Source organism: Eptesicus fuscus, chromosome 19 (genome assembly GCF_027574615.1).
Source record: "Eptesicus fuscus isolate TK198812 chromosome 19, DD_ASM_mEF_20220401, whole genome shotgun sequence".
Taxonomy (NCBI): domain Eukaryota; kingdom Metazoa; phylum Chordata; class Mammalia; order Chiroptera; family Vespertilionidae; genus Eptesicus; species Eptesicus fuscus.
Window position 1 is genome coordinate 3,890,167 of NC_072491.1, and position 14,837 is coordinate 3,905,003.

Genomic DNA, 14,837 nt, shown 5'->3' on the forward strand with positions numbered 1-14,837 from the left:
TAATTCCCTACAAATGCATCATAATTTACAGTTTTCACAGTGGTTTCGTAGACGAGGTTTCGTCGGGTCTTCACCACGCGCTAAGAAGCAGGGAGTTGTCCCCATGTTACAGATGGGGAGACTGAGGCTCAGAGAGGGTGAGGGACCAGGCCACTTTGCCAAGCGCTGTGAGCGTCTGAATGAGAGCCACGGGGCCAGGCAGGTGGTGCAGACGGACGGACGGAGCAGGCAGCGCTGGCACCGCCGGCACCGCCACGGGACAGGGAGCCCCGGCGGGTGCGCGCTCCGTCCGAGAGCAGCGTTTCCGGGCCGGCGTCCTGGTGCCGGGGAGAACACACACAGCCCCCACCTTGTTCTTCAGAACCAGGAACTCAGAATTTTGCATGTCAGGGTGGACGAGCGGAACTGCTGGCGTTCAACGATTTGTACCTACACGAACAGAAACCTCAGGGTTCAACTGAAAACTCCCCAGCTCTTCAGGTGCCCTGCAGCTCCCACAAGCCCAGCCTGTGGGGCAGCCCCTACCCCAGGCTGCGTGTCTGTGGCCGCTGCCAGCACAGCCCGGGGCCCCCTCCTCACACCGGGAGAGACACGGGGTGTTTGGAGGACAGCCACATAGGGGCTCGGTTCTCTCAGCCGAACATCAGTATTCTCAGCCTCATATGCTCAGTTATGTTTACCCTAGTCCCCCCTTACCCGTGGGGGATACGTTCCAAGACCCCCAGGGGATGCCTGAGACCACAGAGTGGCAAACCCTATCTCTATGGGCCGCTCCTTCCGACACAGACACACCTGATAAGTGTAAATGCTGAGGTGGGCACAGTAAGGGATGAGCAAAAAGCAGCTGGTAACGAAGGAGGACAAGCGCACCGATACGATACGCTGCGATCGAGGTCCCGCGGGCGTCTTACCGGCCTGCGCTCACCTCCTCCTTCGAGGGAGGCACCGGCGGCCTCTCCGGGGGACCTGCCCCGCCAGCATCACTGCTCTCGCGCTTTGGGAATCAATCAATCAGGGCGACTGGCCGCCAGCCGCCAGGACACCACGACAGGGTATCGACCCGATAACCAACGTGGCTCCTAAGTGCCCACGGGCAGAGCATCCACGGCGCGGCGACGCGGGACGCAGGGCAGAGTCACGTGACCCAGACGGTGTGCAATTTGCAAGGTGTGAATTGTTGACTTCTGGAATTCCGCATTTCGTATTTTTTGGACTGTGGTGGGCCTTGAGTTATTGTTGTTTTGTTTTTTTGTTTTTTTTTTGTTAATCCTCCTCCAAGGATATTTTTCCATGGATTTTTAGAGAGAGTGGAAGGGAGGGGGAGAGACACATTGATTGGTTGCCTCCCCATGGAGCCTGCCACCGAGGTATGTGCCCTTGACCAGAATCGAACCCAGGACCCTTCAGTCCATGGGCCCACGCTCTACCCACTGAGCCAAACTGGCCAGGGCGGACCTCGGGTAACTGAAACCTCGGAGAGCAAAGCTGCGGATGAGGAGGGTCGGCGGCATTCAGAAAGACCCAGTCTCCCCCTCTCCCCGCCCCCCGGGGCCTTCACAAGAACAGGCAGGTGATCTGACTACTTGGCGGAGATCCATCACGAGTCTCCCTTTTGAGGTTTGCTATTTAAATCTCTAAACTTACTTGTAAGCGCACGCATACACACAATTTACAGAGAAGCATCGACACGATCATGCCCGGGCTGTTTATAGCACCGTCTTCCGTTCCCGCTCATTCCTGCTCCACAGGAGCCCGGCCCGCAAGTGCCCGTGACCCGCCCAGCACGTGCCCACTCACACCACCCCCTGTGCCGCCTGGTGCTCTAGACACAGGATAACCATCCATGCAGACACGCACATGACAAGATCCGTTTGCTTGTGTGTTTTCTAAAAACTAAATCAGCCTGGTCCACACGACTCTGGTTGAGCGTGGACCTATGAACCGGGAGGTCACAGTTCGATTCCAGGTCAGGGCGCACGACCAGGTTGCGGGCTCGATCCCCAGTAGGGGGCGTGCAGGAGGCAGCCACTGAACGATTCTCTCTCATCGTTAATGTTTCTATCTCTCTCTCTCTCTTCATCTCTGAAATCAATAAAATAAATAAAATAAAATAAGTTAAAACTAAACCCCATCCTGCTATCCGTGCCTTGTGTCTTGTAGCGGGCGCGTGCTACGCCGCAGAGCCCTCCCCCCACTGGCTGGTGCGGTTCTGATGCGCTCCGCTCAGGGCCCCTAAATATTCACGGCGGGGACCTCGGGCGGCTCAGCCACTTTGCTCCCAGGTTTCTGCTGCGATGGAAACCGATGCAGGAGACAGCCTAGTACCTATGTCCTCACCGTCTGGTGTGTTTACTCGCCCGGGCTGGCTGGGCCCGAGGGTTCACGCATTTTAATACTCGTAGCGGCTGCCAGCCTGCTTTGTTCAAAGTGCGGCCGCCCTTCCGATGTCCTTCAGCAGCACACGAACCCCGGCCTGCCTCTCTGATTCCCACCAGGCCGAGTGCGGACACCTCGTAGCCCCCAGCCCCCAGGGGCGCGCCCCTTACCTGTTGTAACTGTGGACCAGGTCGAAGACCATCATGTCCGTGGTGTTGACAAACTTGCACTGCACGGGCAGAAACCCGCCGTCCGGAGAACACTGGGGCGGCGACTTGTCCCCCACGCCGTGGAGAAGGCGGCGGTTCCTGATCTCACAGCTCCTGGGGCCTAGACGTTTCCAAGGAGAAATGCTCACGTCTTGTGTGTGACCGGGTGCGTGTGCTTCTGCCGTCCGCCGGCCCGGAGTCATGCCCCCACGGGACAGCTGAGACCCAGGCAGGGACCCGGGTCACCGAGACCCCGCAGTGCTCCTCGGCATCGCCAGCGAGCACGGTCGCCCACCGCCACGTGGGAACATCGGGCCGAATCAGCAGGGCCCGGCGGGTGGGCTCCGCGGTTGAGCATCAGCCTAGGAACCAAGAGGTGGCTGGTTCCGTTCCCGGTCAGGGCGCGCGCCCAGGTTGTGGGCTCGATCCCCAGTGGGGGGTGTGCAGGAGGCAGCCGATGATGTTACTCTCTCACCGTTGTTTCTATCTCTCTAACCCTCTCCCTTCTTCTCTCTATAGAAATCAATAGAAACGTATTTTATCAAAGTAAAAAATATAAGCATGGAACAGACTGGAACCTCAGAGGGAAGGAGGTGGAGGTGGGTGGGTGGGAAGTGATCAACCAAAAACCTTGTATGCAAATATGCCTAACCCATGGACACAGATAATAGGGTTAAGAGGGTGGTAAAGCCGAAACCGGTTTGGCTCAGTGGATAAGAGCGCCGGCCTGCAGACTCAAGGGTCCCAGGTTCGATTCCGGTCAAGGGCATGTACCTTGGTTGCGGGCACATCCCCAGTAGGGGGTGTGCAAGAGGCAGCTGATCGATGTTTCTCTCTCATTGATGTTTCTAACTCTCTATCCCTCTCTCTTCCTCTCTGTAAAAAATCAATAAAATATATTTAAAAAAAAAAAAAAAAAAAAAGTGGCCGAAACCGGTTTGGCTCAGTGGATAGAGCGTCGGCCTGCGGACTCAAGGGTCCCAGGTTCGATTCCGGTCAGGGGCATGTGCCTTGGTTGCGGGCACATCCCCGGTGGGGGGTGTGCAGGAGGCAGCTGATCGATGTTTCTCTCTCATCGATGTTTCTGACTCTCTATCCCTCTCTCTTCCTCTCTGTGAAAAATCAATAAAATATATTTAAAAAAAAAAAAAAAAGAGGGTGGTGAAGGCCTGGGGCGGGGGCAGGCTAGAAAAGGTCAATGGGGGCGGGGGCGGGGGCGTGTAGGCAGGTTAGAAGGGGTAAATGGGGGTGGAGGGAGAAATGTGTAATACTTTCAACAATAAAGATTTTAAAAAATAATAATAATAAATAAAGGTCATTAGAAACTTTTTAAAAAAATAAGTCATAAGATCTTCCCTAAATGCTTTCATCTCTGCACCGAGGGCCGGACCCTCTGCCCGTGGTTCCGTGGGGAGAGGCACGCTCCCTCCTCCCTCCTCCCCGGGGGAGCTTGGGGACTTACATCTGGCGGGCCTGCCCCGCTGGCGGGTGCCGTACACCTCCATGCCCTCCGTGTCCACACACCAGCACTGCTCCCGCCGCAGGTCACACTGCACAGGCGCGTACTCCCCCGCGTCCTGGCACTGAGGGAGGTAGGGGGCGGCCGTGCCGTTGAGGTAGCCGCTCAGCAAGACCTGCTGCCTGTGCAGCTGGCAGAAGGACAGGCCTGTGGGCGAGGGGCAGCGTCAGGTCTCCGCCCAGGACTCTCCCGACCTCCCTAGAGGGTACACCAGGCCGTGGGTGCTCAGCGAGGTGGGGGCAGGCTCAGGACCAGCGTGTCCACCTTGATCCCGAGACTCCTTCCAGCATCCTGCGGCCGAGGCAGGAGGGGCAGGCTTCACCCTGCCCCTCGGTCTCCCGGACACCCCCCCCCCGCCCCCCCGCCACCCGCCTGGTGCTGCAGAGGTGGGTGGGGATGGAGCACAGGCCTGGCTGTGAACAGAGCTTGTCTCCGTTGGAATTTCCCTGAGTGCTTGCTGTGCAGCCTCGGAGAAGTCGCTTCCCCACTCTGTGCCTCCCTCTCCTCACCTATAGACTTATCAGAAAGTCCATCTGCCTTCTTCAGCGACAGGAGGAGAAGTGACAGTAACAATGGACTGCCCCTGATGAACATCCACGTGCGTTAACCCTCACCCACCCGTGAGGCCGATCCTATGTTCCTGGTACAGACGAGGAGCCGCAGCGCCGTGGGCGTGAGGCCTGGCCAGTGTCATCCAGGGAGTGTCAGGAGCCAGCCTGCTCCCCAGCCAGCGGGCCGGCCCCGAAAGACCAGGGCCCAAGTCCCAGCTCTCCTCCCCGACAGGATCGCTGATTCTAGACTCAATCTCACCGTTTAAAGATGACCAAAAAAATTGTTTAATTAAATTAAAAAACAAAAAAAACAAAACCCTAGCTGTTTTGGCTCAGTGGATAGAGCGTCAGCCCACGAAATGAAGGGTTGTGGGTTTGATTCCGGTCAAGGGCACGTACCTGGGTCGCAGGCTCGATCCCCAGCCCAGATCTGGGTGTGTGCAGGAGGCAACCAATCGATGTGTCTCTCTCACATCGATGCTTCTCTCTGTCTCTCCCCGTTCCTTCTACTCTCTCTAAAAATCAACGGAAAAATACCCTCGGGTGCGGACTAACTAACTAAACCAATAAAGGTGGCCAGCTTAAGCTGCTCTTTGTTTTAGGCTCAACTAAGTCATGCCCCAAACAGGGACTGCTTCTCTGAGTGCGCATCAGAGTCGCTGTTTTAGCAGGGAAGTTTCTCCCCGAGTCTCCAATCTCAGAAACACTCAGTAGACACGTTTGGGGTGCCCGTGCTGCTCTCTGGGTCACAGCCTGGAATGTCTGCTCACAGGGGGCCTCGGCCTCAGACCCAGGCCCTGGCACAGGGGTGGGGGGGGCGGAAGGAAGGGACTCAGCACCAGGCACAGGCCCTGGCACAGGCGGGGGGGGGAGGGACTCAGCACCAGGCACAGGACTGGCACAGGGGGGCACTCAGCACCAGGCCCAGGCCCTGGCACAGGGGTGGGGGAGGGGAGGGAAGGGACTCAGCACCAGGCACAGGACTGGCACAGGGGGGCACTCAGCACCAGGCCCAGGCCCTGGCACGGAGGGGAGGGACTCAGCGCCTACTTGCTGACCAAGCGCCTTGTCCCACTTGATTGCACAGGAGCCTGCAGGACAGGGGCCTGGCGTGCAGGCCTGGCAGCCTCCCGCCAGGAGCAGCAGCAGCCCAGAGGGACACTGGCCTGGTCCCATGCCACGCCCAGAACTCTTTCTCAGGTGTGTGTGGCCCTAGCCAGGCCCCCCCTTCCCATGGGACACCCCTGTCCCCCCCCTTTCACACTTACACGCCACGGGCCGCCCGGGCTGCCTGCTGCCCGCCACCTCCCTGCCGTCGGCGCCCACACACCAGCAGGAGCGGCCGTCACTCTGGCACTGGACGGTCCTGAGGCGGGAGACACCGGCGTGGACAATGAGGGCTCCCGAAGCCGCACCCAGGCTCCCTGTCCTCAGCCCCCCATCTCCCCAGCTGTGATGCGTGTGATGAGGGAGAGAGAGAATCGGGGGGGGGGGGGGACGTTGAGTAGGGAGGTGGGGGTGACGGGAAGGCAAGCTCTCCTCTCCTGGCTCGCTGACCCCTGCAGCCTCATCACCCATGCTCCAGCCCCAGGGGGAGAATGAGTGGTTTTTAAGGCCCCCTCGGACCCTGCGCGTCCACGCGGCTGAGGGAGCCCCTACCGGAAGCTGCCGTCCTCGGCGCACTGGGGGACGTGGTCGGCTCGCTCCTGGACGGCCCTGGCCCTCTGCAGCTCGCAGGGACGGAGCGGCTGGGCGTCCACCTGGTACTCTGCGGAGAGGGACGCGTCAGAGCGCGTGGCGGGGACTCCGGGAACCAGGACGGACCCCGTAAGCACAGGGTCTCATTTCTGGCATCATCACCAAGCATGAGGTTCCAACCACAATTTTTCAACTGATCACACTTTTCCAAGTAGGACATTAGCTCACTTAATTCTCAACAAAAACCTGGGAGGGGACAGGGACGGGGGTGAAATCTCCATTCTGTCCGTGTGCCACTAAGACCGGGATGGGAAAGTGACCTGCTCAGGGTCACACAGCTGCCGAGAGAAGGGTTCAGGGCAAACTGTGGGCTGCACCTGCCCCCAGACGCGGTCGGGCGTGGCGGACCACCAGCGAGGGGGTGCGATCGAATGATCGGGCCCTCCCTGCAGACAGAGCACCCCCGGGCACAGAGTAGAAATACAGATTAACGAATGAGTCTCGCGTGTCTCGTTTGCACTGAGAACACATGAACTACGCAAGGTCTTACTCGGAAAGCGCATCAGGAGGTGAGTGCCACCTGCTTCCTTTCCAGCGAGGAAGCTGAAGCCTAGACGCACCCAAAGGCACACAGGAAGTGGCGGGGCCACGCCCAGAGCGCAGGTGCATTGCACGCCACGGGTAGGTTTTCACACGACCTGCTGACTACCCAACACCTGATGACCGAGGCCTCGAGACGGCTAAGGAAATAAAACACTGTCCAGGTCAAAAGCTTGCTAACAGCGGCCCGGCCGGCGTGGCTCAGCGGTTGAGCATCAGCCTATGAATCAGGAGGACACGGTTCCATTCCCAGTCAGGGCACATGCGTGGGTTGCGGGCTCCATCCACTGTGTAGGGCAGGGGTCCTCAAACTTTTTAAACAGGGGGCCAGTTCACTGTCCCTCAGACCGTTGGAGGGCCAGACTATAGTTTAAAAAAAACTATGAACAAATTCCTATGCACACTGCACATATCTTATTTTGAAGTAAAAAAACAAAACGGCAAAAACACCCGCATGTGGCCCGCGGGCCGTAGTTTGAGGACGCCTGGTGTAGGGCGTGTGGGAGGCAGCCAACCAATGATTCTCTGATGTTTCTATCTCTGTCTCCCTCTCCCTTCCTCTCTGAAATCATATAAGTATACTTTTTAATAATTCGCGAACAGCGGGAGGTGCGGGAGTTAGAATTAAATTAGGAAGATGGAGTTTCCCAACTCCTGTGCCCCAATCACTAGCTAAGTGACCTTAGACAGTTGAGATCACCTCTCAGAACCTCTGTCTCTTCATCTAGAAAGGAAAGAGCAAAAAAGCGACCTGGGGACACTGCAGGGATTAAATGAGACCAAGGATGTGCAAAGGCCCCGGGGCAGAGCCTGGCTGGCTTAGGGGCTCTGTGCTCCCTCCTCTCGCTGCTCCATGGCCTTGGGTGGGGAACTCACCAAAGATGTTGGCTGACACCAGGCGGGCGGAGGCCAGCAGGCCAAAGATCCACAGGGCCAGCGCCATCCTGGGCCCTTCACGGGGTGAAGGGGAGAGGCGCTTCTGCCCCAGGGCTCGGGCCAGGGAGCCTTTATGGAGCTGCTGTGCCCACTGCCCCCGCCCGCGGGCACTCAGGAGAGCAGCGCCGCCCTGTCTCCTCTCTGCGCACAAGGGCTCCTCCACCCGTGTCTGCTCCCCGAGGACACTCGTGTGGCCAGTGGGGGGTGAGAGTCTTGCTGAGGACATGGGGGTGCAGAATTGGGTTGGGTGGCTTCCAGATTCATCTTTACACAGAAAAGGCGAAGTTCGGGGCTTTGTGGGCAACAGGCTCAGGCCCACAGGGAGAAAAGCAATCCCTCTTCCTTCTTCCCTCCCTCACCCCTCCTTCCTTCCTTCTCCTCCCTCCCTCCCTCCCTCCCTCTCTCTCTCTTTCCCTTTCCCTCTAACAATATTTGTGTTAGAGCCCAACAGTAGCAGACAGGAGCTCGGCAGTGAGGGTATGGCAGAGAACAAAACAGGCACAATCAGTGACAGGATGGCCCGGCCGGCGTGGCTCAGTGGTTGAGCATTTACCTATGAACCAGGAGGCCATGGCTCAGTTCCTGGTCACAGTCAGGGCACATGCCCGGGTTGCGGGCTGGATCCCCCATGTGGGACGTGCAGGAGGCAGCCGATCAGTGACTCTCTCTCACCATTGATGTTTCTATCTCTCTCTCCCTCTCCCTTCCTCTCTGAAGTTAATAAAAACACGTATTTTTTAAAAACACAGTATTTGTATATATAACTACTCAGTGTTGGTTACTATCTCATTTTTGCGTTTGCGATACAAACCACGGAAAGTAAAGCTCAACAGTAATTTGAACTGACAGCGTGTGGGCTTAGAAACAGGCGAGAAGCCTGCTCTGCTCAGCCTTCCTGAGGAATCGCACCAACCCACGGCTCCGACATCTCCGGGTCCAGCTCCAGCACCAGAACCAGCACCAGCACCAGCCCCAGCTCCAGCTCCAGCTCCAGCACCAGCACCAGCACCAGCTCCAGCACCAGCCCCAGCTCCAGCCCCAGCTCCAGCACCAGCTCCAGCTCCAGCTCCAGCCCCAGCACCAGCACCAGCACCAGCACCAGCTCCAGCTCCAGCTCCAGCTCCAGCCCCAGCAACAGCTCCAGCACCAGCTCCAGCACCAGCACCAGCCCCAGCTACAGCTCCAGCCCCAGCTCCAGCTCCAGCTCCAGCTACAGCTCCAGCTCCAGCTCCAGCTCCAGCTCCAGCTCCAGCTCCAGCTCCAGCTCCAGCTCCAGCACCAGCTCCAGCTACAGGTACAGCTCCAGCTCCAGCACCAGCTCCAGCTCCAGCTCCAGCTCCAGCTCCAGCTCCAGCTCCAGCTCCAGCTCCAGCTCCAGCTCCAGCTCCACCTCCAGCTCCAGCTCTAGCTCCAGCTCCAGCTCCAGCTCCAGCACCAGCTCCAGCTCCAGCTCCAGCTCCAGCTCCAGCTCCAGCTCCAGCTCCAGCTCCAGCACCAGCTCCAGCTCCAGCTCCAGCTCCAGCTCCAGCTCCAGCCCCAGCTCCACCTCCAGCTCCAGCTCCAGCTCCAGCTCCAGCTCCAGCACCAGCTCCAGCTCCAGCTCCAGCTCCAGCTCCAGCTCCAGCTCCAACTCCAGCTCCAGCTACAGCTCTAGCTCCAGCTCCAGCCCCAGCCCCAGCTCCAGCCCCAGCTCCAGCTCCAGCACCAGCTCCAGCACCAGCTCCAGCCCCAGCACCAGCTCCAGCTCCAGCTCCAGCTCCAGCTCCAGCTCCAGCTCCAGCCAGACTTGTCTGTCAAGCTTCCGGCCCACGCTGCCTGGGTGCTGCACAGACATTCACACCCCACCTGTCCCACATGCGCCTCCACATGCTGCTGCTGTCCCGTAGCAAACCTGAGTGCGTCCTGAGCCTCCGCCCTCCCATCTCACAGCCTCTGAATCCTACAGCAAGCCCTCACTCCACCCCTTGGGCACGGGCCCCCCCACACACCCTCGCTGCCCCTGCCTCCTTCGGGCCCCCCAGCCTGACCAGCTGACCCGCACAGCCTCCCCCTGGCCTCCCCACTCCCGCCCTGGCCCTGGCCAGACTGCTTCTCGGCTGTAGGGGTGGCGGAGGGAGACACACGCCTTGGGTGTGAGAAGCACGGGCAGGGCTTGGCGACCACTCCGCCCTGGGGAGTGGGCAAACGGAGAATGAGATGTGGACTTAGGTGACTGGGGAGGGTGTAAAGGAGGCGCCGAGGGGGCGCTCCCCAGCGGGCCCCTGCCGCCCCCGGTATGGGCAGGTTAGCCCCGGGCCGTGGGAGCCAGCGCTGTCCTGTCAGGAGGGGGCATCACAGCCCGCTGGGCCAGCCACCAGGGCGCACGCGCAGAGCGGGCCCCCCGCCTGTGCCCAGTCATCCTCGCTGGCCCGGGCCCCGGGAAGCGAGTGGCGTCGGCGCCTCCTGCCCGGCCAGGCGCTCTGCTCCACTGGGTTCGGTGCCTCGGGGACCCTGGAATTCACATCCTGGGGGAACGCGTGCTGTGAGGTCAAGGAACTGGGGACAGGGAGCTGACGCCACTTCAGACCCCCCTGGAGAGGGCGACGCCCAGGCGGACTGGGCACCGAGGGCGGCAGGAGAGGTGCTTCTCTCCACCCAAGCAGCAGAGCGTGAGCCAGAGCCACGCAGGCACGGCCTCTGCACCCCGAAACCGCTCTCATCGTGACTCAGCTCCTTGTCCCCAGGGCCTGCTCCTGCTCGGGCCGCCGTCACGCTGCTGGGCAGGCTCCCCACCGGCCCGGCCACCTCTCCTCTCCCTGGCCCCAAACACGACCTCTAAACCTCCTCTCCCACCCCTTTCCTTCTCCAAGACGGGGGCTGTGCCTAAGGGACGCCTCCTGGAGACTGGGGGGAACTGGGGAGGGAGTGGGACACAGGGGAGGAAATGCCTTGAGACATCAGACGTCACTGTCCCTGAACCCATCGGCCGTCACCCACCCGAGACCCACCGAGCCTCTGCCCTCGCAGCCCAGCCAGGCCCTGCGAGACGGTGTCTCCCCAAGTCCCGCCTGGGAACTCACAGCCACACACACCCTCCCGGTCCGGGCTGCGGGCCATCGTGGCCGTCCCTGGTGCTGGACTCTGCTCCAGAAGGTGGACAGACACACTGCCCTCCGCCTGCCGAGCACAGCGGACCCGGACGCTACAGACAGAGACAGGCGACTGAGCAGTGGAGACCGGAGGAACCACATGGCAGCAAGTGCCCTGGAGTTCCCTTTGCCTCGTGTGTCTCAGACCGGGCACTGGAGAAACAGCAATCTAGAAAATTCCAAAAAGCTTAGACCCCTCCCATCCCACCTCCCCCCCACCACCACCACCACCAAACAATCTCTGGAGCCACAGGTCCAGGAAAGGGGCAGCAAACACCAGCGATACCTGCCTCCACCCCTCCCTCCCTAGCAGAGGCCGCTGGGGAGGCTGAGCCCTGAGCCAGGGTGGCGACCAGCCGCGTGAGGAGAGGAGCTGACTGTCACCCTGGCTGGGCAGCCCCTCTCATTGTGGGTCCTGGAGGCCCCGGGGGAGCCTGGACACCCACCCCTCCCGGTGGTGACAATAAGGTGCCTCTCCCCCTCCCAGCGGGTGGTGTCCAAAGGGGCCCGGGGACAGGTAGGAGGGTCACCACCTCCCAGCGGAGTCACTGAAGGTCACATGGGAACCTAACCCCCCACCCACCAGGGCCTGTCCCCTGCGGGTGTCAGCAGAGACGGGGCAAGAACCTGGATTCCCGCTCCCCCGTTCCGGCCCGGCAGCCATGAGGGAGTGGTCTCATTTGAAGACACGACAAGAACAAGACGCAGTAGCACAGCCAGGCCCTGAGCGGGGAGTGTCCCTAGACACACAGGGGCTTCTCCGGGTGCGACAAGAATCCAGGCGCCACCCCCGGCACTCACAGGGTAAGGAGGCTCCGCGCCATGGCTGAGAAAAAGGAGATATACATTCCGTGTCCAGGGTGTAACTAACAGGGACAAGAGGAGCGCTCTTGTTTTTAGGCACAAATGAAAGGTACAGCACCGATCCGGAAATGCACGGGCAGGCTTACTGCACACAGGGAACACAGGCACGTCATTTTCCTTCACTGTGCACGTTTAAGCAACTTCTCCAGTGCCACCTCTACTGAAGCTGCCACGCCTCAGTGGAGTCTGACGAAGCTACTGCGCAGGGACACCCAGGACTGGGTTCCGTCTGCTGGACCTGGCACCTGTGTCAGGCTCAGAACCTCACGGGCAAGACAGCGCTAACGACTGGGCCGCACGTTCTTCTCGTCTTCACATCAAAATACAAGGCCGCAAAGAGGCGAGCGGGAGCGCCAGGTACGTGGAATCGTTTTAATAAAGTGTTTTACATACAGTACCTTACATATAGAACAGTGTGTTTGCAAATTTAAATAACATCTGAATGTACAGTGGCATGAATTCTTATCAAAGATAAATTCAAGTTTCCTGCCTCTCAGTTCAGAATGCACCTATACAGACCGCTAGAACTGATCCACAGAACGAGGCATAAAATATTCAAGTGTCATGTCATCAAACAGCCTCCTCTGAACAGCCTTTCCCCCCTTTTTAAGAGTTCCAAAACCTGTACATACATTTTTAAATTTTAAAAACAGTCTCGTTAAAAGGTAACATTTCATGTTAACCACCAATTCTTATAGTCTATAGTAATAAAACTAGATATGTAGATATAAATATGTGCGGGCTATGTACATATGTACGCCGAGTGTTTGCTTCAAACAAGCGTCCACGCGGCCGCATCCCTGCGCGAGCAAGTACAGGCGCACAGAGCGCTGCGGGCGGGACCGGGCTCGGAGCCCAGCAAGAGCTGACACAGCAACTTAGTTGCCTTTGGTTTCAGAAACGGGTCCATCTGTGATCAAAGTGAAAAGTTCTGAGTGCGCATGTGTTTTTAAAAATAAAATTCATCTTCAGAAACGCAGCTTTTCCAGTATTCCACCACCAGCCGTCGGGAGCCCAGCCAGGCCGTCCGGTCGCTCCCGGCCTCGTCCCGCTGAGGGCATTTCCTGTTGCTTTTCCGAAGGAAACACCGAGCACAGTCGGGATCAGTCGGTGCGCGAAGCCCGCGTGCTGCCATCGCCTGTGTGTCGTCCGCAGTGCAGTGACATGCGCGCTTCTGAAGGCCCGGTGGCATCTGTAAGACGTGGGGGGCAACTCCCATACACCTAAAATCCTCCTTCAGCCAAATCAGCCGCATTTGGCACATGACCCTTCTGCAGTCCGTTTTGTTTTCAATGAGCTTAGTGCCCGCAATGAACTCCAACTACCTGGTGTCTGCTTTCAGAATTCCATCGGAGGGAGGTGCGATTCCACACCTGTTCTCCCCGGAAGTGAGGCTGCTGCCGTCAGTGTTCCGATTAAGGACATTCCTCACCTAAGAAACGGCTCATGATCCTTAGAAGCGGAAACAGTCTGTTTCCAAGCAGCTGGCCAGCTGCGGAGAAGACGGCTCTCGTGGCAATTCCTAACTCTCAGAGCTTGGGTTTCCTCTCTATATGTTTGGTGGGTTTTTTTGGCCAAATGCTGGTTTATAAACAAGGATCTCCCTACTACAAACTATATAGATACAGCGTATTTCTTTCTATGGCGTCTTGAGTTTTATGTAATCAACTACTCAGAAACCCTGCCCATTCAATTCCCTCAGTAGAGTCCATTCCACTTCCACTGATCTTGGCAATGTCATTGTAGCTTGCTCATAAACTGATTTTCACATTAGCATCCTTGATAAAGTTGTTCATTTTCCTTTTCAGGGTGCCAGGCTATGATGTCACAAATCAGGAAGTGACCAAACAGCCCTACGCTGTTACTACCCACCCAGCAGCCACGTGAGCAGTGAACACCCCCCACTGGAGAGCGCCCCGCCCTCTCCCGCAGGCTCGGCGGTCAGAGCGCAGCGTCATACGGAGCACAGCGTGGCTATCTGCTGCACCTTGCCCATGTCCATCAGCAGCTGCTTGAGGTGGCGCTTAAGTTGGGGCAGTCTTGTGAGAGGGTCGGGCGGCTCCAGCTCCCCTGTGAAATCCAGCCAGCTCTCCAGAACTAAAAGAGAGAACCAACACATATGAATGGAACTAGAAGACCAGCCAAAACTGGTATAATGAGAAGGCTACAAACATGATGGAGACAGTTCACTTCCCTTTTTGTAGAAGGCCAATATGCACAGCATTTAGCAGCCTTTATATCTTATCCCACAAGGGTTCGAGTCCCTCTTGGTAAGTTTAACCTACTGTGATTTTAGGTAATTTTTCTCTTTATATATGTTTAAATTAAGTTTGTTTTTTTTTATAAAAATCAATTTTGATTGATTTCAGAAAGAAAAGGAAAGGGAAAGAGGTAGAAACATCAATGATGGGAGAGAATCATTGATTGGCTGCTTCCTGCACGTCCCCTATTGGGGAGGAGCCTGCAACTCAGGCATGCCTTTGACCAGAATCAAACCCGGGACCCTTCAGTCCCCAGGCTCTATCCATTGAGCAAAACTGGCTAGGGCAAATTAACTCCACTGTGAATGTCTCCTTTTACTCTCTCATGGAATAGAGAGAAAAAAGAAAACGTGACACTATCCCCTATTATTATTAATAAAAATTGTAGAATGCAAATTAATTGCATTCTGCCTGGACTCTTAGTATGTTTATGTGTTTTTAAAAAGTAATGACAATTAGAATTGAAAAGGACACAAATTGCCACCTACTCTCCTTTGTTAAAAACGAACTTCCGGTTAGAGCAGCTGAGTTTCCCTTAAAATGAAGTAGAGACGGTTTAAGCCTAAATTAATAGTTACTGTGAGCAGGCACAGGGCAATATTTCATAAATATCCACCTTCAAAAACAAAACACAAACCCTAAGATTATGCAGTCACATTGTCCCAAGCTTGGAGACCGCCATGCTAGCTGTGTAA

The 14,837-nt window shown here is 57.5% G+C and overlaps 2 protein-coding genes across 9 annotated transcripts in view; both read right to left on the reverse strand.

The window, feature by feature from the left end:
• Positions 1 to 7,896, reverse strand: part of TG (thyroglobulin) — a 158,235-nt gene extending 150,339 nt beyond the window's left edge. The window contains exons 1-5 of the mRNA XM_054708536.1: positions 7,830 to 7,896; positions 6,315 to 6,423; positions 5,924 to 6,021; positions 4,048 to 4,251; positions 2,547 to 2,706 (exon numbers count right to left, since the gene is read on the reverse strand). Of these exons, the coding sequence (XP_054564511.1) occupies positions 2,547 to 2,706; positions 4,048 to 4,251; positions 5,924 to 6,021; positions 6,315 to 6,423; positions 7,830 to 7,896 (638 nt within the window). The remainder of the gene's footprint in view (positions 1 to 2,546; positions 2,707 to 4,047; positions 4,252 to 5,923; positions 6,022 to 6,314; positions 6,424 to 7,829) is intronic.
• A 4,343-nt stretch (positions 7,897 to 12,239) lies between these two features.
• The window catches only part of PHF20L1 (PHD finger protein 20 like 1), a 57,449-nt gene continuing 54,851 nt past the window's right edge, over positions 12,240 to 14,837 (reverse strand). For all 8 annotated transcript variants that reach the window (XM_054708539.1, XM_054708538.1, XM_008156602.3 and 5 more), the window contains one exon: positions 12,240 to 13,978. In XM_054708539.1, the coding sequence (XP_054564514.1) occupies positions 13,836 to 13,978 (143 nt within the window). In that variant the 3' untranslated portion in view covers positions 12,240 to 13,835. The remainder of the gene's footprint in view (positions 13,979 to 14,837) is intronic.